The 25,710-nt window shown below is 39.9% G+C and overlaps 1 protein-coding gene across 13 annotated transcripts in view; it reads left to right on the forward strand.

Annotated features, from left to right (window-relative positions):
* KIAA1217 (KIAA1217 ortholog) overlaps positions 1-25,710 on the forward strand; it is a 363,024-nt gene that overhangs the window by 265,657 nt on the left and 71,657 nt on the right. For all 13 annotated transcript variants that reach the window (XR_003397853.1, XR_003397852.1, XM_026843357.1 and 10 more), the window contains 3 exons: positions 61-256; positions 15,712-15,910; positions 22,028-22,121. Coding sequence is in view for 11 of the 13 variants with exons in the window: in XM_026843357.1 (XP_026699158.1) it covers positions 61-256; positions 15,712-15,910; positions 22,028-22,121 (489 nt within the window). In the remaining 2 variants the exon portion in view is untranslated. The remainder of the gene's footprint in view (positions 1-60; positions 257-15,711; positions 15,911-22,027; positions 22,122-25,710) is intronic.

Genomic DNA, 25,710 nt, shown 5'->3' on the forward strand with positions numbered 1-25,710 from the left:
CCCCCCCCCCCCGCCCCTTCCAGTTTCAGTAGACCAATAATGAAATACTCTGTTTTGCAGACAAGAAGCCCAAAGCCGTGCCAGAGCCCACAGCCCAATTTGGGTGACCAGACAGAACACCTCTCTGAAGCATCTGCCGATTCCTTAGAGGCCATGTCCGAGGGTGATTCTCCAACCCCCTTTTCGAGGGGCAGCCGCACACGGGCAAGTCTTCCCGTGGTGCGATCAGCAAACCAAACAAAGGAAAGATCACTAGGTAAGACCCCGCTTCAGTCCTCCTCCTTTCTGCTCTTAGCCTGTGTTTTCCATTTGTGAATTTAAAATAGTTTTTAAATAGTTTGGGGTTAAAAAAGTAAAGACTTTGGTAGCACATTATTTTTAATGTTGGGTTGTTCTTTGGGAATGAGCTCACTATGAGGTGCTGGGTAACTTGGGGAATGGTGAAATTATTTTCATAAGAGCTTAAAGTGTCCTGGGAACATGGGAGACAAGGAGAAAGATGCAGACCCTGACATGAAATGCTGACTAATGGTTAAATGCCATACTACAAATACTTTTTGCCAGGCCTGTATGTGGCAGTTAAGTTAATGCAAGATTGTACTCTCATTTTCAGACAGGAGACACAGAGTTTTTCACTTTATCATCTTTTCAAAGCCAGACCTAGTTGAAAAAAACCTAGAGATACTATTGCCTGACAGATCCAGCTCTCAGTAAAAAGGTTTTGTATTTGCATGGCAGTAGCTTTCCAAGCAGAGGATTTGAAAAGATACACTGACAGAGATGCCCTTTACTTCGGGTCATTGCCCTTCCATCTGCATGGTGACACGGGTGATATGTCAACGCAGGTGGACAGCTCTGCTTCCTGCGTTCTTCCCATATCTCAGGGTTGAATTAAGCCCAGCTGTGAACCAGAATTCCTTTTATGATGGTCGATTTTGTCCTGGAGACTGCTCTCAGCTGATGGATGGTACAAGTAAAGGCTGCTTTTTTGAGGAAAGACACCAGAGGGCAGTTAAACTGCTGTGAGAAGGCGACATAACTCTTGTGTGGATTGCTGAGGAAGGCAGGTTTTTGCTCAAAGGTAGTAAACTGAAATGCTTCTTTCCTGTAGATGTAGAGTGTCTCCCAACATAGAGAGTGACATAAACCAGACACTGGGCTGTATATCATACCACGTTTGTAAGCTTGTCATGGTGGCTTACTCATTCTTCAACAATCTAAGCCAGTTTCTGCAAAAGTGTTACGATAGCCAACAAACACAACAAATGAGAAGAAAAACAGGGCTGGAAGTGGTCCTGTGATGTCCCCAGAGCTGGCAAGTGCAGAGCAGTGGGGCTGGGGACAAGGGGCGATCCCTGCCCGTGTCAGCTCACGAGCAGCACTGCTGCCCTCCCAAAACCCGTTGGGTTACCCATATATCAGGCTCTTTGGGGAGAAATTTTGAAGGCTCCAACCTGGACAAGACTGTTTGGTTTAGAGGTGTTTCTAAGAGCAAGCGTGTAGCACATGTATGTTTACTATACGTGCAGAGGCTTCATCTCTGCCTATATGTCACTGCTGACAAGGGCATCCGCAGAATGGCTTGCTTCACCCTGAGATTTTCTGGGAAACCTTTGCAGGTCCCCATGCAACTCACAGCCCAGCCTCACTGCGTGGGTTTCAGCTGGCATTCTGCAGTTACCTCGGGCCACGTAGGGTATCTCAGCTCTGAACTTGTGTTTCAGATGTGAGTGAGAATTAATAAATAGTTTTGCAGAAGCTTTTTGTTGGCTTCAAGGGGCATGGCCTGCTATGCACCAGTGCTTTTTGCAATGTTTTCTCTCCCGAAAGCTGAGCTAGAAGCAGCTTTCTCATTGTCAGTAGGTACATCTGAAAAAAATAAAGCAGCCATGTTTCTGGAAAAGCCTTAAGTGCTTATCACTACAAATAAACTTGCCAGCAGGAACATAGGAAGGGTCTTACTGCATTAGACCAACAGTCTGCCTGGCCCCATGTTATGTCTCCAAGAGGGACCGTAGGCAGCTAGTCTAGGCAAGATTAAAAATGGAGTAAGTATATGTATGTATGATCCTTCCCTTGAGTACTCTCCCAGCCTCAAGCTATCTTCAGTTTAGGGATTTCCTGGTTATGGTTTCTGCCTGTATAATAACCCTCAAGAGATGTCTCCTCCAGGTATTTGTTCAGTCTCCTTTTGAACCCGTATAAATTTTTTGCATCTGCAGCAGCATAGCTGTGACTTTGGCATCAAGTTTCTGTTGGTTTACTGCCCAACCATCACTTTTCTCTTGCTTTCTTTTGTATTTGCTTATCTGCTCTAAGTTATGCCCCCTTGTCCTGTGTTGGAAGTGACAGCAAACATTAGATTGTTATCTGTTCCCCTGGGCCGTATCTGATTTTGTAGGCCTGTCCTTTCCCTCAGGTCCTCTTTTCTCCAGTCTGAGAAATGCTGCTGTAATCATTTGTTCCTCATCCAGAAACCATCCCGGACATTTGATTATCACTGTTGCCCTTCTTTGCACTCTTTCCAGTTTGCCAGTATCTTTGCTGAGATGAGAGAACCAGAAGCTCGCTGTTAAGTAGTCCACTCTTAAACCTGTTCTTTTAGCATCTGTTGAAGATACTGTTGTCCAGGTCCTAATGGAGGATTGTCACATGAAGATGTACCATTTTATTTAATAGCCAGGATTTGAGATCCTGCAAGGCACCCTATCTTAGCCTGTCTTTCATATACTAGAGACAAGACCCTGGCTTGTCCCAGCACAAACAGGAAAAATGCAGGGATGGGGGAAGGAAGCAATATAATATGAAGTGTTTGAGTTGAGAGGTTTTGGATTTGAAACTGGAGTAAAATAAGCCTTTTCTCCCCTGTATTGCAGGAGGGGTCACAGCTATGTGTGTGGTTTAAGGGATCATTATACCAGCCAAATAGGAGGTAATACATTGCCACCACCCCACAATCTGTCATTTTCAAGTTGTTTTAGGAACTATTAATAGCAAATAGTTTGTTTTAAAAGATAGTCTAAAAATTATTCTAAAATAGTTCAGTTGTAGATCATTATTCTTCAACGCATTTCTTTTACAATAATGTCTCGCAATTTCAGTCTTTTCTGCCAGTGTGTTCTAATGCTACCATGAGCAGTGTTCTGAAATTTTACTTTTGAGACACTTAGCAGACTGTGGCCATATTAGGATTGATTTTACTTGCAGCAGAACAAGGGGAGTGTTTATATTTAGAAAAAACAGGAAACTGTTTATAACTTCAATTTTAAAAGCATCATGAAAATATTTCTGTTCTGGTGATTTTAAACAAGCTGTGTATAATCACCTCCCTTTATATCTCTATTAATGTTTAAATTTAATTTAAATACAAATTATGTTTTAATCCTCACCCAACATAATTTCAGTAAGGAAAATTGCCAACTTTTGTGAATTTTTATTAATTTTACATTTAATATCTCAATGTCATTGTTTTAAAAACCTGATGTTTTCTTTTTGCAATTCTAATTCTTCTGTAGGTTCCTATTTTACTAACTACATATGAGTCTGTTTCTAAACTGTGGTCTGAATGAACATGGAGCCTGAGAAGGAATAGTCCTAATGCATTTTGGCTACCCCAGCATCATGGTTTTGTCAGTCAGGACTAATCTAATAGGACATGGTATTCATGTGGATTCAACCCAGCAAACAGTGTTCCAGTTGTAGGCCCATTTCAAATTTCAGCAACAGCTTTTGAAATGAAGGTCTTTCTTGGCTAAGAGGTCCATCAGAAATCAGCACTTGTCTCATCAATCTGCAGCCTTGAGACAAAGCAAGATATTAAAATAAATTAATTCACTGTGCAAGAGAAAATTAAATGTATTTTTAAATATCTATTTGAAAGCTGGGAGTTTTTCCAGTGTGATAACTGTGGGAAAAAATTATCTAGCAAAACTGTCAGAGTGAGAATCAACTGAAATCTGGAAAGTGCTCAAAAGCTTTCAGCAAACTTCACTTGCAATTTGCCTGGAAGAAGCAGAACCTGACACGCATCCAGTGAGTTATGCCAGCAGCCAGCCTGTGCCCGCGCAGCAGCTTGCTGCTGTCGCTGCTCCAGTACCTCCGTAGTGAAACAAAGACTGACAGATACTTTCACTTGTAGTCTCTCATGTGGCACATCTGTAGGCACAATGGGCCTGATGCTTTGCAGGGACCAGCATCCTCTGTGGTGATGGAGGAGTTGGGGTAGTTGATGCCCCATTGCAGCCCCAAAGGGCAGGGTGTGATTACAGCCTCTGGTTGCGGAGCCTGCAGGATCAGGCTGTACATGAAGGGTTGGATTAAGGAAGAATATGGTACAAGGAGGGATTTCCATAAATGCACAAGGATTTGGGCTTGAGAAGTCACTGAGGAGGATGGGGCTTTATGGCTCCAGGGTTACAAGCACCTTCTTTGGGTGTCCCAGCCAGGCTGCCTGGTCACTCCAGTCCAGATGAATAAGGAGCAGAGGATGACTGGGCTCCTTGCTGGTAAACCTGTGCCTAAAATTAGGTGGTATGGAAAGGCCTCTGCAGAAATGTCTGATCCTGACAGTATTTGCATTTTATTTGCCTTTGGAGGGATTACTTGCAGGAGTTAAATTACACAAACGCTTAAGGATTGACATGGGGAGGGTCTTAATCATGGATATTATTTGTTAACCCCCCAACCCCAAGTTTTAGCAGCCACACATTTTGGTGTCTTATTAATTAGTTTGCTGCCGTCTTCTATGAAAATGCTGTTGCTGCTTATAATACTAACACCTGGATCCTTTGTAGCGTTTCTTGCAGGTGTTTCTCAAAGCCTGTTAAAAAGAAAGTCAAAGCCATAGTTAGAATTTTACACATGGAAAAACTTCTGTGGAGAGAGTGATAGTGACTTGGTAGCTGTCATCCAGAGGTAGAAATATCTTTCTATACATGTGTATGCGATATACTGTAAGATTTCCACAGAACAATATAAATGCTAAAAGTAGTCTTATCTATTATATTAATGGTAATTAATTGTTATTTACTATTTATGAGCTAGAAATGAAAACAGGCATGTTAAATCAGGCAGAAGATGTGTGAACAGCCATAGACTTTATAAGAGAAGCCTGTGATTTGTTAGCAGTGGCACTGCCCTCTCCGATTCCTTAGGGCGTGATTCAAGCCTAATGAAGTCAGCAGGATCTTCAGTTTAATTCATGGGAGAGGAACTCCCTGGGAACTGCATTTCAAGTTATGGCTGAATATAGCTTTAATGTATGCAGTCATCTTAAAGAAATTTTCCCTATCTTGTCTTTTTACAGTGTGTGCAAAGCAGCCAACATGCAGAAAGGTCATGTAAATATTTGCTGTCATGGTCAGATACATTAATGTGGGCTAGCCAGTCTATAGAAAAAAACAGCCTGAAACAACTAGTTCCAATTATTGAATTTAAACACAGACCCTAGGAGACTATAATATTATAAGGTAACAGCAGTTTTGCTGTCCAGCTTTTCTAGACTTCATTCATATTTCTTCAAATTATAGCTAAAATTTTTGAACTTGGAAAGAAAAAAACCCCACAGTTCTTACCTGAAATATTTGCATCAAAAGAAGGTAAACAATCATACTGATATATCATAGTGCCGAGAGTTTTTTTCTGTTTCGTTTATTGTCCCTACGTGATTTGTGAAAGACAGCTATATGAAAGAGTGAAATACGGGCCTTCCCAGGCTAGCAGTCATGCACTCTATTATTATTTACTTAACAGATTTTTCCTCCTATAAGAGAATGTCTTGTGTGTACCTGAAAAAAAATGCTTCCAAGAAGCAAGATCTTATTTAGTACTTACTGTTTCAACAGAAGCACATTGTCTGCCACTAAAAAGCTGATAAGCAGTGTATTTTAAATGCTGTGTCACAGTGGAGCTGAATTTGACTCCATTGCAACAGGCTGTATCAGCATGGATCCGGTGGATTCACTGCAGTGATACTGGAGTAGATGATGTGCGATGTGCTAAATAAAACCATTAACTATGCAAGTCTGTATCTGTCACTGCTATATCTGTTAAATAATATTGTATTCTAAAAACATTTATCTGCACTGCAGCAATACTAAAAGACCTTGACTAAAAATGGGACCGTACTGCGTTGGGTAATATACATAGTGAGAAAATACTCCTATTGCAGGACCTTGTAAGATGAATAAACCAGAATGAAAAGTGGTGAAGGTAAAGGGAGAGGTAGAGTAATTGGAGTCCAAACTGACAAACTGAATAAAGCTATGTCAGGGAGGCAGTGGCTTTCCTCTTTATGCCAAATCATGCCCACACAGAAGGTGCAGTGTCTTCGTCCTGCTCTTACCACTGCTTCTTATTCTGATTTAGCAACAGCAGTTTGGGCTTTCAGCATTTGATGTCTGCTGGAAGAGGGATCTGGCAGCTGGAATAGCTTGCACAGGCCAAACTACCCTTCAGAGGAAAGGTAAGAAGCCAGATGGAGCTGTCCCATGGGTTGTATCTGGCACAGGAGCTATCACTTGGACAAATTTGATATAATTTTCATGTTAGGTAAAATTTGTAAGTCTATCTCTAATACAGTAAGTCACACAAACACCAGACCCTTCCATTTGCACATGGGCATGCAAAGAAAAAAGTGTATTGCAATTCCATGCATTGCAAGATTTTGGCCAATCAGAGAAGCGTACCACTAGCCTGTCTGTTAGCACAGTGTATTTAAGATTTGCTGCCAGTGCTGAGAGCAAGTCCCTAAACCAGAACAGCTCTTAGATTTAATCATTGCGCCCAATACTGTTTATATATTTAGGCATTGATTTTAAGGCATAGTTACTATGCTGGGCCTGAGTTCAGGTTTCTGTTCTCAAAGGGAAATACTGTCATCTCTGTGGTATATAAGGCTGTCTCTTGGTTTTATTCTTATTTTCTCTCTATCTTGCATTTTTGGCCACAGAGTGGCCTGATTTAAACAGGATAAGAGGATAATCACTGCATCAGAGGCTTGCAGATAGCCTGCTGATTAGGGTTCTCTCTTGGGACAGTATGGCCAATGGTCTGAGCAACTCTCGAGATGGGAGCCCTTCTGGATAAACTTTTGAACTACTCAGCTGTTTCATAAATGTAAGGCACTTGGTACCATTGCTTCTACCCAGTTACCTTCTGTGATGAATAGACCATCTGTGGGTCTGAGGACAGAGCAGTGGATGTTGTTTGTCTTGGCTTTAGCAAGGCCTTTCACATATTTCTCATAGCCTCCTTGTAGCCACATGGGACAGATTTGGGTGGCCTTCAAGGTGAGTAGGGCTTAATGCTTTAAAATCTGACTGGGAGCTGGTTTTCGGTGGTCTGCGTCAGGGGTGGACTCTGGGGCCAGTAGTTTTTAACATCAGCAACCAGGCTGTTGGGATGGAATGAACCATCAGCAGGACCAAGCCTCACACTAAGTTTGGGAGAGCTTTTAATATGCTGGAGGGTCAGTTGGCCACTCACTGGGACTCCCAGTGAGCCAGAGGAATGGATGGACTAGCAGGAACTTCACAAAGCTCTAGAGGCAAACGCAGTCTTTCAGCAGGGACATAATAGCCCTGTGTGACAATGTAGGCAGGGACAGACTGGCTTGGCAGCAGCTTTGCAGAAAGCACTTAGGATCTGACAGCAAGGTAACTGTGCTTTTGCAGTGTGTCCTTGCAGCAGTAAAAACTGCATAGCTAGCTGCAGGAAAAATTTAGCCAGCAGGTTGAGGGAAGGGATTATTCACCTCTTCTCAGCATTTGTGAGGCTGAACGTGGAGTATTATGTCCAGTTTTGGCTCTCCAGTACAAAAGACATAATGACAAACTAGAGTGAGTGCAGAAAATGGCCTTTTGGCATTCTTCTCCTTAACCATGCTAACTAAGGTCTTGGGTCCAAGATCCTGTTTAATGTAGGCCTTAATGACTTAACAAAAATTCAGGCTGCTTGTTAGAGCCCAGGTCAGTGAATTTCTGGTGTGATGCTCTAACCAGTGGTGCTCTTACAAGCTGAATGGCTTAACCCCTAAACTTGCTACTGACAGTAGTGAACTTTTTAGGAATGAAATAACTTCAGAAATATTGCAGAGAATTCCTACAGTAAATACAGAAAATTTGGTAGATGGAACAAAACTACAGTCATGCATGGCCTACATGACTTCAATGCTCCACGGCCATGGAATATTAAAATGGTCACATTCTGCCCTTGAATACATCACTTCTACATGGTTTACTACTAAAAAACAGGATTTATAAAAATAGTCACCACTCAAGTAACGTGTGTTTGATAGAGCTGATTGATATAGGAAGGAAATACAATTGGGTAGGATCTCTTTCTTTCTCTTTGTGTTTATTCAAGAGGAAGAAGATGTATTCTAAGAAATTTAATTGATGTTTTCCTGTCTCTTTTTCTATTGCTCCTTTAAAAGTTAAACAATATTGCCCCTATATAAAATACTTGCTTACAGTATCCATAAATGCTTAATATGTCCACGTAGTCTTTGGCAAACACACATCCTCTGGAATTGTACTCGTTAGCTTGGTAGCTTTGGCTGGGAGCCGGCTGGCCATGGCTTACTGGCTTCTTCGGAGGTCAGGGGCTCAGCTTCTGGCGGGCAAAAGCAGCACAGCTGCAAGAGCCTGTGTGGGCATGTCTTGTGCCTGCTCGTGTGTTGTTCTCTGATTTTACTACACTAAATTGGTGAATTTGAACTGGAGTAAATGCAGCATGGCAGAGCCTGTGGGCCCTCTGAAAAACAGCTCTGGTACATATGACATTTCTAGTTCATTTTACTGCGTTGTTCAGTTGTCATTTTTTCATATATGTATTTTGTCATTAAGTATTATAGGATTTTTGTATTCTTCCAGGCTTATTGGCATTGTTTTGTCAGTTAGGGATATGAAAAAGTCATCTTGCTGGTCAGTTGGGCTATTCTGGCAAGAGCAAGGGTATAGATGCAATTATTGTCCAAAAGTCATCCTGCCAGCACATTGTCTTCCACCTGGGAAACTGGGTTAAACTGAAATGTTCCCTCAGACTCTCTAGTTAGTTCTATCTAGATAATAGAAGTAACTGTCCACACTTGACGGACTTGCTGACATAGGTGTATGTTGTCTTTTGGCGATAGGCTATTTCACAGATTTTATCTGCAATCAGATAGGACAAATGCCAGTTTTTCTTTAGGTAAAAAAGTTGTTGGTTTGCTTTTTGCTTTTTCTTTTTAGCCAGCTAAAAGTATCCTTTTGTAGAAAAGTGACAGTATTTGAGTGACAGTTAGAAATCTTTATTTCTCATAACATTTCAGTAGAAATTTTATGTGACTACTGAATTTTCCATGTGTTTTTTCATTAGGTACAAATCTATTGCAGAATTACAGCAAGCCATTCTAAACAGCAGAAAAGGATGAAATAGCAGTAAGAAGTGGTACTGGACTAAATTAAACAGTTCCTGCTTTTATTGAAATTATCAAACAACTTAATACCTTGAGCAAAGCTCTTCAGGCTATTCTGGAAGAAAATGATATGAAATAAATAATTGTTTTTATTTCATTAAAAGATCTACTTTTTGATTTTCTTAGTACTTCAAGACAGCTAAGGATATTTGTAGACATTTTTTGAGTGGGGAGGACAGATTATCAGCTGGGAGTAGCTAATGGAAGCTAGTATGAGAGCTTCAGGCTATAAATACCATAAGGACCATGGCAATGACCTCAGACTAGTTGAAAATATGTGTGGTGAAATAGGAGAGTCAAGTCTTGAGGGTGTGGAAAGTAAGAACTGCATATTGAGGAATTTATTCCACACTACAAGAGCTGTTACTGTAATAAACTTGTGTCTGCATAACTTTTGCAAAATTTGGTGATAAGGACATGAACTATGTGTTATCTCTGTTTATTTGATAGCCGGAGGCAGGGAAATAGGAGAGAGGATGGAGAACAACATGGGCCTATGCCACCCTCACAGTCTTATATATTGCAGTTTTGTCAAATAAAAATCACATAAAAATTGGAAGGATCTTGAAATTTTTGTAAAAAAAAAAAATTTAAACTGGATTTTGAGGAAATGCCTGGCAATTTTTACTGTGATCCCCTCTGGATTGTCCTGAAGTGTCCCAACAAATCATGAAGACTTTATCCTTAGTTTTTAAAATGGATACAAGTCTCAGCTAATGATTCGACATAAATATGAGAAAGAAACAAGGGTGCATTTTTTCACTTTTGCTTGTTGACATTGCCACTGACTTCAGCATGAGGGAAAATGCAGCACCAATGACTCGGTGGGCATATGATGGAAGATCAAGCTAAACCAGCATGAAAAGACGAAGATTGTCCATCATCTCAAAAAAATATGGTTAACTGACGGTTAGGTAAAGAGTGAAACAAATCTAATGACAACTTTGCAAACCTTTAACTGCATTGTGTTATTTAATTCACTTTATAAAACATAGCTCAGCTTGATTTCTGGCTGTTCTCACTGCTTTTCCTCACCATGTACTCCATATTTCTTCATCTTAAGATATAGCTGTCTTTGCTAGTTCATCTAATTTTCCATTCCTTATATATCCTGTACTAATTTCTAATATGCTTTTTTGACATTATTATTCACCCAACAAGGTCTGAAGGCCTCCTTATACATATTGTCTCCCTGTTTTAGTTATACCTAGCATTGCAGCTTTTGATTTAAAGAAATTCCAGAGCTCCCAATGCATCCAGGTTTTGACTGCTGTAGTCCAACCAGTTTTACTAATTACTTGAAATTTTCAAATTGGACGTGAAATTTCCAGAGGATATGTAGTGTGGCTGGGTCAGAAGAGAGCAGCAGTGTGTTGTTCACACCAGTGATTTCTGGCTCTGTGGGAAGGTTTCACTGTTCCAGCGCCCAAGCATCCAACATCAGCCAAATACAGATATTATCATCAGTTAATACTTCTCTTCAGTCGGGAGCTCATGGATTAAGGTGTTGCCAAATCTCAGTAAGGTTTTTCAGTGCAGAAATTTGCAAGATGTCTTACCTACACAGGGAGTGCCCTGTAGCTTCACAGGAAAAAAACTCATCAACTCCAGTTTAAGATTCGATTGTATTTTATTTCATAACACTAAGGAGTTATTTAACTCCTCTGCCTCAGTTTTCTCTTCTTCATTATGAGAAGAGAATTATGAGAGGATTATGTGAGTACCGGTATTTTTCCATTTAAAAATTCATTGTATGAGAGAATTAACTGATATTTGTAAAGGCCACAGATGATTACTCAATCATGTTTGTTAACTAATTCTTGATTTATCAGGCATTTAACTTTGCTGTTGTGTGCTTCATGTTTTTCTTTCTTAAATAACCAGTTTATAAGGCTAATTCCTGTTCTGTAAATAAAAGTGAGTTGTGATTAAAGCTCTTCTAAGCATCTAAGCTGCCCAGCACTGAGATCATTGTTAGCAATACAACCATGATCATGTGGCACTTAGTCAAGGTTAGGTCAGCACCATGTATTAGATGGAGATGCTGAGAGATGAGAGCTAAGTGGTGTCATGCTGCCTGCATAACATTAGCTTTTGCCATAAGGAGTAAACCTTTATCAGTTGTAACTAAGGAGTTACGATTTTACCAGTATGGGTACAGTGCTGAGCCCTTTTGGTTATGCAGCTTCCTGCTCTAAAAGCCAGACTAGGCCCTGTCAGTTCAGGTATGGTTCACCATTATGCCATGTGGGCATGTCCTCAGCGGCCAAGTGGGTTTTACAACCCAGCGGCAGTATCTGAGCACCTTGCCATGCATCTGATGTGTCTGCATGAGCTGCAGCCACAGCATGGGCAGTCTTCAAATTTGTGCTAGCTGGGCTAAAGGTGCAGGGTGGCGGCTCCAGGCACTCTAAACCCAGCGCTGGTGGGTTCAGCTTGTGCAGGAGGCATTGCCTACGCAAATCAGGTTAACAGTACATCTTTCATTGCACTGTGTTGTGTTTCATGTAGACCATCCCTGAGAGAAATAATGAAATATTTTCTAAGTCCTTGTGTCACTGACCTTTGGTAAAGGGGAAGCAGAAAGTCTGTTGGTTTTGAAAGAACTCTGTATGCAGGGAAGGAAAGGGTAATCATGTGGTGTGTTCACATGATCATCATCAGATTTGGGTTTTATGCTTGTAAACCTTTCTTTGAACATGTCCTTTCACCTCTTGGGTGTTTAATTTCCCCTACTATAAAACATACCTTTCTGTTGACAGAAATGTTGTGAAGCAATTTGTAAAGAGGTTTAAGTTTCTGAGGACTGGCTGACACATAAATGTTTTCTCCTAATGCCTGTGTTTAATGCTGTGGCCTCTTGCTCATAGGGTGAAGAATGATCAGAAATTCCAGAGGTATTTCTGAAACTAAGTTGTACCAGCATGGTGAAGGGGAAAGCTTAACATTGCAACTTGCCTTGTAGCTGTAGGAAAGCCCAGGGCTGGCAGTATCTGGAAGTACCTAAAAGTGGTAGTAGCCACAGTGTTGTCTGACTTGCACTTTCAAAACAGTTGCATCATGCAGTTCGCACTGGTCTTCATACCTGTCTGCCTAGAGTAGCAGGGCATTTCGCAGTCCTGTTTGGTTTGTGTTATATAAAACTTGGCCCAATCTTCAAGTTTCAGGTAAATCCATTGTAACAGAACCATAAGTGCAAGAGGGACTTCAGGGTACATGCAGACATTAACATCTGTTATGTTTAACTTTCTTTCCAGGGGCTTTGCTGGCATATGTGCTGTGCCCTAACAAAAACCATACCTGAGTTATATTCTGTTTCTCCTTGCTTTAAATTCTCCATGGGAGTAATTTTTTAGCTGAAGGTAAAACAAACCTCAGAGCTCCAGCAGCTTCCATGAAGTTGGGCCTGTGGGTATTACTGGCGTTCAGAGTTTGAGCTGGGCAATGTGTAGGAGAAAAATAATGTCAATGAGTTAAAGTAATGGATTTTCAGTCTCTTTATTCTGTCATGCTGAAACGGGTTTTTTAGAAGTGAGCAGTTAGTTTTATCAAATAGGAAATGCCTTAAAGCATTGCTATATCATGATATGGATCAGACAACTCAAAAAGAAAGGCAATAGTTTGTTTTAAGGGCATGTGATCTAAGGGAGAGTAAGGAAAAAAGAATGTATTATGCCTTTGAAAATGTCTTTTCCCCTTAGAGTGAGTTTGTGGCCAAAACATTTCTCTGAGTTGTATGTTAAAGCTGTCTATTTTAAGGCATGATCTTTTGCATATTTGCTTTGAAAATCCAGGATCCAAAGACAACTGTAATTTTGTTTTGGATCAATATTTTGTGGGAGTGTTGGAGGACACACAGATTCAAGACTTGTTCTGAAATGATTTAGACTTGTGTATAAGGAAGATTTTTTAACTCTACCATTTATTTTGTGTTAATGGTTTCACTAGATCGATATTCAGCATTTTCTGCATTCTGCACTTTTAAACTGGGCAGAAAACAGTGTCACACACAACTGCAAAGCTGATATGCAAAGTATGTATTTTTAGCCAAAAAATATTTTTTTGCCATTTAATCCAAGGAAGTTTCAAATGCCAAAATACAGAAGGTTCCTTATGTTCTTCTGAAGAACTGAAAGCTATCATCAAAAATGAATATGTTTTTACATGTCTTGGAACAGTGAAATAAATGCAATCATTACAAACATGTACTTACATTTTTTTACAAATATAGTTAGTTTCTGAATTCTAAAGAATGTTTAGCTGCATGGAATACTTGAATGAACACTAAAAAGCAGTTTTACTTAGAAGAACATAAATGTCTCAAAATGAAAAGAAGCATAGTTTAATAACTCATTAAATTTTTACATTAAAAATAAAATTCTTAGGAAAGTTTTCTTCAGTCTTTGAAAGAAAACAAGTTACATTTTTTCAGCCAAAGGAAAATGGACGTTTGTAGTAGGATTCATAAAGGGTCTGATTGCAATCCTTAATGAAAGAAAAAGTGTCAGCTCTTGATAATATTAGGAAAATTATGTTAAAAGCTCCATTTTATACAAGCAGCCTAATACTAAGTAATGGTTAGGTAATGCTGAGTAGTCTGTTTAGTATTCAGAAAAATTAACATCTTCCTTCCCTAAGTGCAAGCACAATTATCTACACACTGATAGTAGGAACATCTATGTGTGTGTTTATTCCTCTATAGCAGTTATGGACAACATAGGGACAGAAATACTAAAGACTAAAGGGGAAGAGGGCTGCTCTTAGAATAAAATGCCTTCTTTTCATTAAATGTCATTGCGTTCTAGGACCTTAGCTTTCCCCATTGCTTTTGCTCAGTGTCTGTATCCCAGCACCATAAATTGGCCGTCACATTGTTGATGACTTTAAAGTGAGAATCATTGAGTTACCAACTAAGTTTTGTGATTTGCTGAGATTTGATGATGACTGATGGTAGCTGCATTGAGGACCTTGTGTTCCCAACCCTCCTGTTTATATTGGCCATTGGAGAACGACAGGTGGTGCACCTACACTGCAGTTATTGTGGTGAATTCAGTTTGTGTAAAATACTCTGCCTAGTCTTAGCCTACCCGTGTTGGTCATAGGTAAATGCAAAGACATGGTGACACAGAGTCTGCTCAGGCCCCAAAGTCTGCCTGAAAATCTTTAGCACTTAGTTCAGCCTGAAGGCTGCCTTTCTACTGTTGTGTCACTAGCAACATCAAAGCTGGGTGGTGTAAAACTACCTTGATTGTGTATCTACATGAGCTGCAGTGAATTCAGTGTAGATGTTTCTGTAATCACTAATTCTTGAGCAGATCCGATACTGTTTTCCTTTTACAAATACTTTCCAATGGCTGTATAGCTTTTGAGACATTTACAAGGCATTTAGGTTGTGGCAATGCCTCTCAGGCAGCTGGTAAAAATACGAACTTCAGTGGTATTTCTACTGTCTTTTCTACATTTTTTTCTCCTCCATCTCCTTCTGGGCTGCTAAATGTCTTCAGAGTGGATGCACCAATATATCTTGGGGGCCACTGTGCTGGAAAGCAGCTTGTCAGAAAAGGATATGGGGATCATGGTGGACACCAAGCTGAATGTGAACCAGCAAAGTGCCTTGCGGCAAAGAAGGCCAATGGTATCCTGGGCTACATTAGACAAAGTATTGCCAGCAGGTCAGGGGAGGTGATCCTGGAGTGCTGTGTCCAGTTCTGGGCTCCTTGGTACAAGAGAGACATGGACATACTGGAGAGAGTCCAACAAAGGGCCACAAGGCCCTTAGCAGAGATGCTCTAACAAGTTCTGAGGAAAGGCTGAGAGAGTTAGGATTTTTCAGCCTAGAGAAGAGAAGGCTCAAGGGGAGGGATCTCATCAGTGAGGGTACAAAGAAGACAAGAACCAGACTCTTTTCAGTGATGCCCAGTGACAGGACCAGAGACAATGGGCACCAACTGAAACGTGAGGTTCCCTCTGAACATCACAAAACACTTTTTCACTGTGAGAACAGTGAAAGACTTCTCAGCAAAGTGCAGTACTGGGGCAAGAATATTTATAAAAGCACAACCGTATCACTGTTCTATGCTCTGTCCCAGTAGTGTGTTGAAAATGAAAATGTTGTATGTGCTTTATGAGTAAGGCGTGCAAGTTGATTTTTCTCTTCTCATTATGGGCTTGTCTGGGTTCCACATGGACTTTGAAGCCCAAATCATTATTGTGCACTTGAGAATATGTAACTTGCTATTATATTTTGCTTGTAGGTGTTTTATATCTTCAGTATGGAGATGAAACAAAGCAGTTGAGGATGCCGAATGAAATCACAAGCACAGACACAATTCGTGCCCTTTTTGTAAGTGCCTTCCCCCAGCAGCTGACGATGAAAATGCTGGAATCACCCAGTGTGGCCATTTACATCAAGGATGAGAGCAGAAACATATACTACGAATTGTGTGATGTGAGGTAAGTAAACATGGAATTACAGCTGTTGGGGGTAGTTTTGTAGAGCATTCACAGAATAAAAAGGAGTAGAGTTGATAAATATCTGACAGATACGCTTTATGACACAGAAGGCATGTTCAGTGGTATCTGAGTAATATGGGAGGTCTGGTCTGACACTGCCTTCAGCTGTAGGTGCAATATCTGTTGCACAAGCCATTGATAAATGACTTACCTTGTTCAAATATTCATATAATACAGGCAGGTTCACATATTTAATATTTTATTGAATTTTAACTGAGACATAAATATTTAAAATACAGAACATGAAATAAACATTTACAGAGAAACTTCTTTTTCCTTTGCTGGTAGCACAGAGCCTGATCCTTGTGAGCCTGAAGTTACAAATATGAATGTCACCGATGTCCTCACAACAGTGCCAATTATGCAGCATCTAACACTGCCAAAGATCTGTGGCATTGGTGACCACTGCTGCAGCAACCCCACCACCTTCCTGTTTCATGTTAGGATGCAGCAAATAATGCAGTCACTTGCCTTTATGAATTCAGAGCTTGGTCAATAAACGATCTGACTAACATCTGGGTGTACCTTCCTATCCTTTATTCTGTGGGAGTGCAGCTGCTTAATTAACTATGTTCCTTCAGTCCTGATGTCTCTGCTCTTTGAGCAGAAGGACCAGGCTGTCAGGGTCCCTGGAAAGTCCTAAATCATGCAGCAACAAAGTTCTCAGGCATACCTCAGACATGTTGCGCGCTGTAAAACTGCAAGGAGAAAAGGATCTGGGGGTTCTAATTGACAAGCAGCTGAACATGAGCAGGCAGTGTGTCCAGGTGGCCAAGAAAGCCAAACGGCATCCTGGCTTGTATTAGAAATAGTGTGGCCAGCAGATGTAGGGAGGTGATAGTCCCCCTGTACTCTGCACTGGTGAGGCCACACCTGGAGTATTGTGTCCAGTTTTGGGCACCTCAATACAAGAGAGATATCGAGGTGCTGGAGCGAGTGCAGAGGAGGGCAACGAAGCTGGTGAAGGGCCTGGAGAATAAATCCTGTGAGGAGAGATTGAGGGAGCTGGAACTGTTTAGTTTGGAGAAGGCTGAGGGGAAAAATCATCACTCTCTACAGCTACCTGAAAGGACATTGCTCTACAAGGTTGGTGCTGGTCTCTTCTCACAGATAATTAATTAGTGACAGAACAAGAGGGAATGGTTTAAACTGCAACAGAGGAGGTTCAGACTGGACATTAGGAAAAAAATTTTCACATAAAGAGTGGTCAGACAGTGGAATAGGCTGCCCAGGGAGGTGGTGGAGTCACCACCCCTGGATGTGTTTAAGGGTTGTTTAGATGAGATGCTGGGGGATATGGTGTAGGGGAGAACTTTGTAGAGTAGGGCTGGTGGTTGGACTCGATGATCCTAAGGGTCTTTTCCAACCTGAATGATTCTGTGATTCTGTGAAACATGGTGGTCCTTTGTGCCATCCTTTTCATAAGAAGTTATGTGATGAAAAGAATGGACAGAGGAGTATAAGAAGATGAAGGAGAAAGCAGAAAAGGTGTTTTCCTTTCTGCCAGTCTATCACTAGTGCAGGAAAATGATGTGAAATCAAGAGAAATGTACTGTCCTTTGCTGCCATGTTTCTTCTGGAGATCCTGTGGCTCAGGTGCTTCTCCATATCACATTGTAGTTAAAAGAGCAAGGTGGAGCTTTTCTAGCCTTGCCACTTCCAATCCCCCCCATTCCTCTTAGTCTTTGAACAGCACCACACTCCATTTTCTCACCTCTGTCTTGCTTTACTCAGGCTGTCTATCCAGTGTCTTGTCATTAGCCAACCTCTTGGATTTCAGTTTCTGTTTTTTTATCTTCCTTGCTTTGCAGACTCCCACACCCCTGTTTGGCCACTGTAATGCCTATGTTAAGACCCATCTGATTTTTTGCATCATCATCATCATTTATCATGTACTTCAGTTTCTTATACATCAAACAGTCTATTCACAAGATTGGATCAACTGATTAAATCAAGATAGGGATTACTATGTCTCTGTTGCAAGTGCATTATTGCCAACTGCCATCTGGCCCATCGACTCCTCCTCTCTCACTTTATCCCTCCATCTTCCCTTGAGTTTCAGACCAACAGTTTATGACTTCATCTCCTCCCTGCCCCCGAGAATGTGATTGTTGATTAACTTAATACCACTCCACCTTTTTTTCCCTTGCTCCCATTGCAGGTGTTACTCTGCCAACTTCAGGCCTGGCTCAGTCCCAACATCTGCTTCCTCTGTTCCTATGCTGTATTGTAGAGCATTTCTACAGGAAATCCCATGAACCAGCCGACTTTCTCCATAACAAAATTCCCTCCTTCAGTTCTGCCACCCTTCTCACTAAGAAAACCTCAGCAATTCCAGCTTATGGAGTCCAAAGCATGCATTACCATCTGCATTTTTACCACCTTTGAATGATTTCCACAACAATTTCTTCATTTCTGTTCCTTACTCTTTACAAGATCTGGCCAGTGCCTCCCCTCAGAGAACAGATGAAGTACTTTTCTCTCCTTTGCTTGCTATGTCTTCCTTCAATGATGTTCTTTCTTCCTTGTCTTAAACACAGGTGTTTCGGCCAACTCTTTAAGCTCACCATCTTTCTCAGAGGCTGTCTCATGTTCCTCTGTGCCTTGCATCCCTTGCTTTGTCTTTTTATTAATTTACTACTCTATTAAAGTGCCTGCTCTTACATTGCAAGCATGTTTCTGTGCCTCCCAATGAAACTGTCCATGAACACAACATAACATTTCCATTTCCCACCCCATCACCTTTCTCTCTTGCACTGAGTACTCCCTACAATTGTTGGCTGAATTTTTCTAATTCTGTCCTAGACCCATTTCCAACCTGTCTGGGGTTTTATTCTTCTAACTCCAACTTGTCGTTTGTTCCCTACTGTTCCATTGCAATTGTCAAAGTCACCAAATGGCCAGCTTTTGTGAACACCCTTTTCCTCTCAGATCTCTCATGTACTTTTAATGTTTTCTTCTTGAAACTTTGATCTCCCTTTGTTTCAATGGCTGTTCTTTCCTGATATCTTATGTCTCTCTCCTCTCCTTTCAGGTATCATTTGAGAGGTCCTTTCTCAAACACTGATTTTCTGTTGTGTTTTTTTAAGGCTTTGTCCTCCTTCATTTTCCTTGTCTATACCCATCTCCATCATCTTATCCTTGTTGGTTAGTTGAGTTATCAACTACCCAGGTGACTCTCCCATTTATTTTTCCGTTTCTGCTTTAGGCTGGGATTAATCTGACTAAATGGAGATTTTTTTTACATCCACATTTTTGAGCTGGTTGTGATTAATCCTATAAAATTTTCTGATAAATGATACATGCCAGAGAACCTAGCTGTTGAAGTCTTCCCTGTGAATGTCTGTAGTTGGATGACATGAATCCTGCCTCTTCCGTTCAGACTAAAATCTTGGTCTTCTCTTTTAATGTAGTCTTGTGGAACATTAGTTTCCGCCTAGCTTATGTTCTCCTTCATTAGGCCATCACATGCCCTCCCCTTTTCTTTTTGTGGTGTTGTTTTTTGTTTTTCTTTTTCAATCACTAGGGACAAAGCTTTATCTTTCTACTTACGTCCATAACCTGGTCCTTTTCTTAAAGTGGTTCAGGGCTCTGCATCCAGTGTAGATTTCAGACTTCTTCTGCATAACATCCCTGTCATGTAGCCTTTTCTTTTCCACCATGTAGTGAAAATACAGTCAGCTAATTCATCAACTTTTTAATAGCAACTGCTGTAATGGTCTTTTCTCGGCAGTTGACACAGGCAATCTTGTTTGCTCTTACACATTCAAATGAAGTAACAAAGATCATCCTCCTAGCTTGACAAGCAGGCTGATTCACATGCATTTTTTTCAATGTCCTCTAGCCGTATCATTTCCATCTCATTAAATATAAACTACTTGTCTTCATTATGAGGGCTCCTCCAAGCCCACTTCAATGCTACTTTTCATTTCTTGTTCAGTACCAAGTGCCATCTGCTTCCACTTTGTGAATAATGGCAACTTTCTTCTACATGTCTTTAATTTTTAGACAAGTGCCTTCGCACTCTCTCTTGGGCAGCCCTCTAATGCACTTGGAAGGCATCCTCTGCAGACATCCACAAAGCCACTGCTTTGGTCTCCCTCCTGCTCTCTGTGTCACATTGCCTACTCAGAGCATGCCTGTGGTCTTAAGATCTGTTTATTGCTCCTCTGGCTGGAGAGACTATGGTCTTCCAATTTCTTTTTGTTCCCTTATATTTCTGCAGCTATCCTGTTGTCTTTTCTGTCTTCTATTCACCTGGTAAGCTGGTGAAGAGGTGGTATTCCTGAGGTGTTTATACAGCACACACAGATCAGTGAGGCCTTTGAACATGCCAAGGGCATCTGGGAGCTACAGTAATGCAAATAATAGTAATAATGAAAGTACAGTAATATATACCTGTTATCAGTAATGTTTATCTTAGAATAGCAACATGAGGTGAAACAGAATTCACTTCAGAGATCAAATGCCTAGTATTTTGGTGCTCTGCCTTGCAGCAATGTTTCACTTTAAAGTGTCATGTTTCTACAAGAAATATTTATGGAGAATGCTTTTAAAACACACTCCAGTTAGTTGAGGTACCATCTCATAGCCATCAGACAGAAAAGACAGCAGATAAAATTTATTTAAATGAATAACATACTATTTCTTGAACTGAAGATGAGAGCGCTTGCTTTGTATCAAAAAGAACCTAGTTTTAAGTTTGAGGCAGAAAATGGTAACTGAGACTCCCAGTTCAAGTCTCAAAGCAAAAGGGTCACGTTTGCAAGATGGAAAACAGTTTATGTTACCATAAATAATTGAAGTACTTGAACTTGCCGCAAGGTAGCTATTTTCCTATGCAGTTTACAAGTAAACACTCATAAATACTAAACTCCTCATCAGCCCTACAGTTCTTAAACAGAAAGCACTGATCTGTCTCTTAAGCTGTGGGGTTTCTTTAATAACTACTTGACATCTACAACAGCAGCACGAGTTCTGACTAGCTACCCATTCAAAGCAATCATTGATTGAAATATGACATTGTAAGAAAGAAATTGGACCTGCCCAAGAATCCTTTCCTTCATTTTTAAATGATAATCCCAGTGATTAAGATCAGTTCACTAGACTTGTAGCTGCACCTGGAGGAAAGGAATTCAGTCACGTGTGTAAGTAAATTCTCTAGAGATCACTACTGGGAAATGAAAGAAATCGCAGCTTTGAAAGGATGTAAGCGAATGTAGATTGGAGGCTTTGCTACTGATGAAATGTGAACCAGAAATCAGCAGAACTCCGTGCAAATGTCTAAGCCACAAACTTAATGGAAGGTAGGTTTTGAAACAAAATAGAAAACTATTGTCATCTAACTCTTTCCTAAATGTGGTAGCTGAAATATGAACTAATCAATAATAGTGTTGGGTCCTAATTAAACAAAAATATTCTCCCAGGGCTTTTCATCTAAACCATTTCTGTGGTAGCTTTCATCAAAACTTTTGCTTGTTTATTTACTTTTGTAATTCCTATTTTTCCCCTTAAAAGACTGTATTTATTATAGATAAAGTTTAGAGGAAGGATTTATCAGCTGCTGAATTTTTAGCTTTTGTGCATTTTTTTTCCAGGTTTGTGAACAAGCTGATAATTAGAATTGCCTCAAGAATAATTACAGTTAGAAAGACTGCTTTTCTTTTGATATTCTTGCTTCTTAGAATAGCAAAAAATCCTGTGGGCTGAGTACACAATAAAACATGTAAATATTAACTAAATCCTTTTGAGTGCTGTGTAAATGTTGAAGCTCTATTGTCTTCAAAGTGTTTTCACTCTATGGCAGGATCTTGAAAGAAACTTAACACTATCTAATTTTTATGGGTGTGGAGTTGTAGTGAAAGAATGATACTTCCCATGGGAAAGAGAATCAAAGTAGGCTTTTGTTTGTTTGTGTGTGTCTGAGTTATGGCATTTAGGTTTTTCTTATAGGTCAGCTGCAGACGTAATAATTTTGTCTGTTACCTGAAACTTTCAGGCACCGAAGTAAATAAAACTACTTTCATCTGTTATCATTGCTGATTCTTTTGATTCCAGGAATATTCAAGACCGATCTTTCCTTAAAGTTTACAACAAAGATCCTGCACACGCATTTAATCACACTTCCAGAGCTGTAAATGGAGATGTAAGGGTAAGTACTAGTGCTGCATTTATACTCCTCTTTCCTCCAGCTTTTATGTTAAATGTTTAAATTCTTAACAGTTATGTGTACACAGCAATTCATAAAATCAAGGGTATATGTATGACATGTATACAAAAGAGAGAATTGATAACGCTTACTGTAATGTTTCTTAACTACTTTGCTTTTTCCAATTACTTGTCCTGAGCATTAACTGTTTTTTTGTTCTTGTTTATTAGCGTTAAAGCATGTGAATCAAAACATAGCCTTTAATTACTTATTTCAGGACACAGACAGTGCTCAGAGTTTATACAACTTCTTATTTTGTATTTCCAAACCCTTTACAGCAAAGTATGGCATGGTGTTAGTTAACTCCAGCAAGACTTCAGCATGGGCTGGTTTGCAGTGGCTGAGCAAGTGTACCTAGGTTGAGTCTATTGAAGCACTTTCTAAATGACCGTTTCAGATAAAAAATTCTGATAAATACCTGTTGTGATGTAAATGGTTTTGTCTTTTCCTAAAATTTTCTGCCTGTACTGAACAAGGACTAGTATATTTGCATTTTCAAGTGATCATTTTGTATTGGGAAACTATAGAGAAGGCATTTGAAACATATTCAATTTCACTCTGTCACTCTCTGTCTTTTGCTGGGTGATTATTCTTGATATACCTTGCTGCCAAGAGGGCAGGAGATGCAGCGTGTGGCACCTCTTCCACTGTGTTACCTACAGCTAATGTTGCAGCAGGTGGTGGTGGTGAAGAGGTTACACAACCTCATCTCCTCCCCACCCATCCTAGGTCTGTCCCCAGGAAACAGTACAACCAAATGTGCTCTATGGAGCCAGAAGGGAATAACACTACTGTCCTACCTGCTTTGTGGCTTTTATGTGTGCTCCAAAGCTGGTTCAACTGCGTGGAAAATTTCCTGCAAAGTGATTTTCTTAATCGTACATTTGCCTCTTGGTTTCATTATCAATTCTGAGCATGTCTCACTGCTTTATTATTAATATTTCATGTAAGCACTTCTGCTGTTTCAACAGTTTAGTGCCTCATTATTTTAGAAAGATTGCAGTAGTTTATTTACAGGCACTATTCTCAACCACCTCTCATTTATGTTCTTCAATTATAAAATGGTCCTTTTGATAGGTCAGAAATCTAATTACTTGATTATTCACACTGCTGCACACACAACATGAGAGAGCAAATAGATGTGCTTCAAAGGGCTGGTGTGATAGTTTTTGGTGTCTTCTTTAAGGTCCTGAAATTCTTCAATTCTAGTTATATTCCTGTAGCAGTAACTGAATGTATCCATTACATCTAATTCATATTTGAAAGCATGACATACTAGCATTGTGCATTATGACATTAATGTCATGAATATATCTACTGTGGCTTTCTTTGTGTGCTGTAGACCTGTTTTCAGATATAGTTAACTCCTATGTTAGCTACATATATTCAAAAGTAAAGATTATTTCTTTGGCCCTCCTCCAGGTATTTACTGCCTAACAGTTGTTTTGAACACAAGTGTTGCTTCTGTGCAAAAACTGTAATAATTTGTACTGCTTATTTTAAAATAACGTGTTGTATGACAGATATGCCCACTTGACATCTGATTATGGCTGTGTTATCTGGCCATAACTAAAAAATAATGGTGACACAACGATGACCTTTGCAGAAGTGGTGGTTGAATGGTAGAGTATTGTTCTGTTGAAATGCCCAAAGATGCCATTTTGAAATTCTGTGCATCCAACAAAACAGCTATTTTCTCGTTTGACTTTTCATTTGCATTAGCAAATTTCTTGTCTTTCTGGTCTGAGAGGTGAAGTCAGAGCCAGAATGTTCATAGGGGCTTTGTGGAGAAACATGCAAAAAGTCTTCCCTTTGATCTATGTGAACTTCTGCGCTTCAAAGTTATGGGCATGGAAAGAAGCAATTTCTTGAGCTCTGGAAATAATGAAACCAGTTTGTCTAAGGATGTATGTATTCCGGTTGTGTTCTTCCTTGTGCAGCACCACTCAGATCCTGACTGAGGCTTTTACCAAAGTAGAGGGTTGCAATAATGGTAGAGGGTTGTAATAATGCTCTCTCCAATGCTCATCCTCCAGTCTAAAAAGTTGGAGCACACACTGCAACTTTTCCTCTATTCAGCAGAAGTACTGCAGGATCTTCTTGCAAATCTTTGATTTGTCAAAATTTGTAGGAACACAGTAGTCTAATGGTTTCTTTCATTACCATTTTGGTTAAATCTTGTTTGAAATATGCTTGCAGTCTCACAGGTTATTAGGTCAGGGGAGACAACCACAAATAAACAGATGGATTATCTATCCCTTTTTCCTTAGCAAACCAGATTAAAGGGAGTGGAAATGCAGGGGAACTAAGTGAAAAACTTGTACATTTTATGTACTGGTATTGCATGGTACCTAAGAGATTGTATGAAAGCCTTTGCTTCTAATCCTTCTTTTTGTGTTTGTGCATCTTTACATTGGGTAAATTGATGTTCTTCGATTTCATGTGATATATTAGTGCTAAATTCACTATGGTGAAAAGTAGGGAGTGACTCTTGTAAACACTGTGCTCTGCGTCATGGTTAACTTTGAAAAAACCTACAGAAAAGTAGCTTATTATCAGACTGGCTGAAAGAACAGTATTTACAATATCATGAATTAGCCTTTGTAAGCACATTTTAACATGGTAATATTGTGAGTGTGGTTATATCTCCTGCCATATGTGAGTTAAAGCTTTGGGGTTTTTTAGGTTTAGGCAAGTTTTGCCGTTACAGATTTTTCTACTGTTTGCCTTCTTGTCTCTTTGGAACCTTTATTCCTGGGTTTGATGATATTCAGGCTTCTATTCATGTGATTTATAATCATTTCCATGTAACAGACCCAAAATAATCTCAGAAAGTAATGTTAGTTGCCAGCTTGGACACCTGTTTTAACTACCAAACAGATGTGAGACCTGTATAAGAATTGGCAGTAACACTTGAAGTATTAAGTATTATCCATATGGACAAGAAGACTCAGAATGTGCAAGAGGAATGTGGGGTCTGTGAGTTTCAGATCTATCAAACCGCTTAGCTTTCATGTCCATTAATTTTAATTTTCCTGGTCATCTTTCTATTTCATGCATTTTTCTGAATGAGTTCTGTTTGAGAAAACAGATTTTGCTCGGGGTCTAAGCAAGCTCTAACAGATAGTTTCTCATTAAATCCTTCAGAGTGCCTTACTTGCTTACTGATGCTGTGCTGTGGCTGTTCTACATCTTGAGCATGGTTTGTTTGACAGGTCTGCCATGTTGAATGCTGTTTAAGCAAGAGGTAGCCACATAGTGCCATCTCACTGAATAGTTGTTTTGTGCTCTTTCTTTTTTTATTACTACTTCCCAAAATGTACACTGAAAATTTGTAGCAGCTATTTTCTTTGTAAAAATGTATCTTCATACTGCTGCATTTTATTCGTTTATTTCTTCAACTGAGCTTGTAACATTTATCAGCACTTTCTAGCTCTCTGTGCAACAATACTTTCTTTTGAGAAAATACTGTCTGGTGTCCAAATGTTTAGATGATCTTTTTATTCTCTCTGACATTGACTTGAATTCCAGT

Source organism: Athene cunicularia (genome assembly GCF_003259725.1).
Source record: "Athene cunicularia isolate RWA chromosome 2 unlocalized genomic scaffold, athCun1 chr2_part1, whole genome shotgun sequence".
NCBI lineage: Eukaryota > Metazoa > Chordata > Aves > Strigiformes > Strigidae > Athene > Athene cunicularia.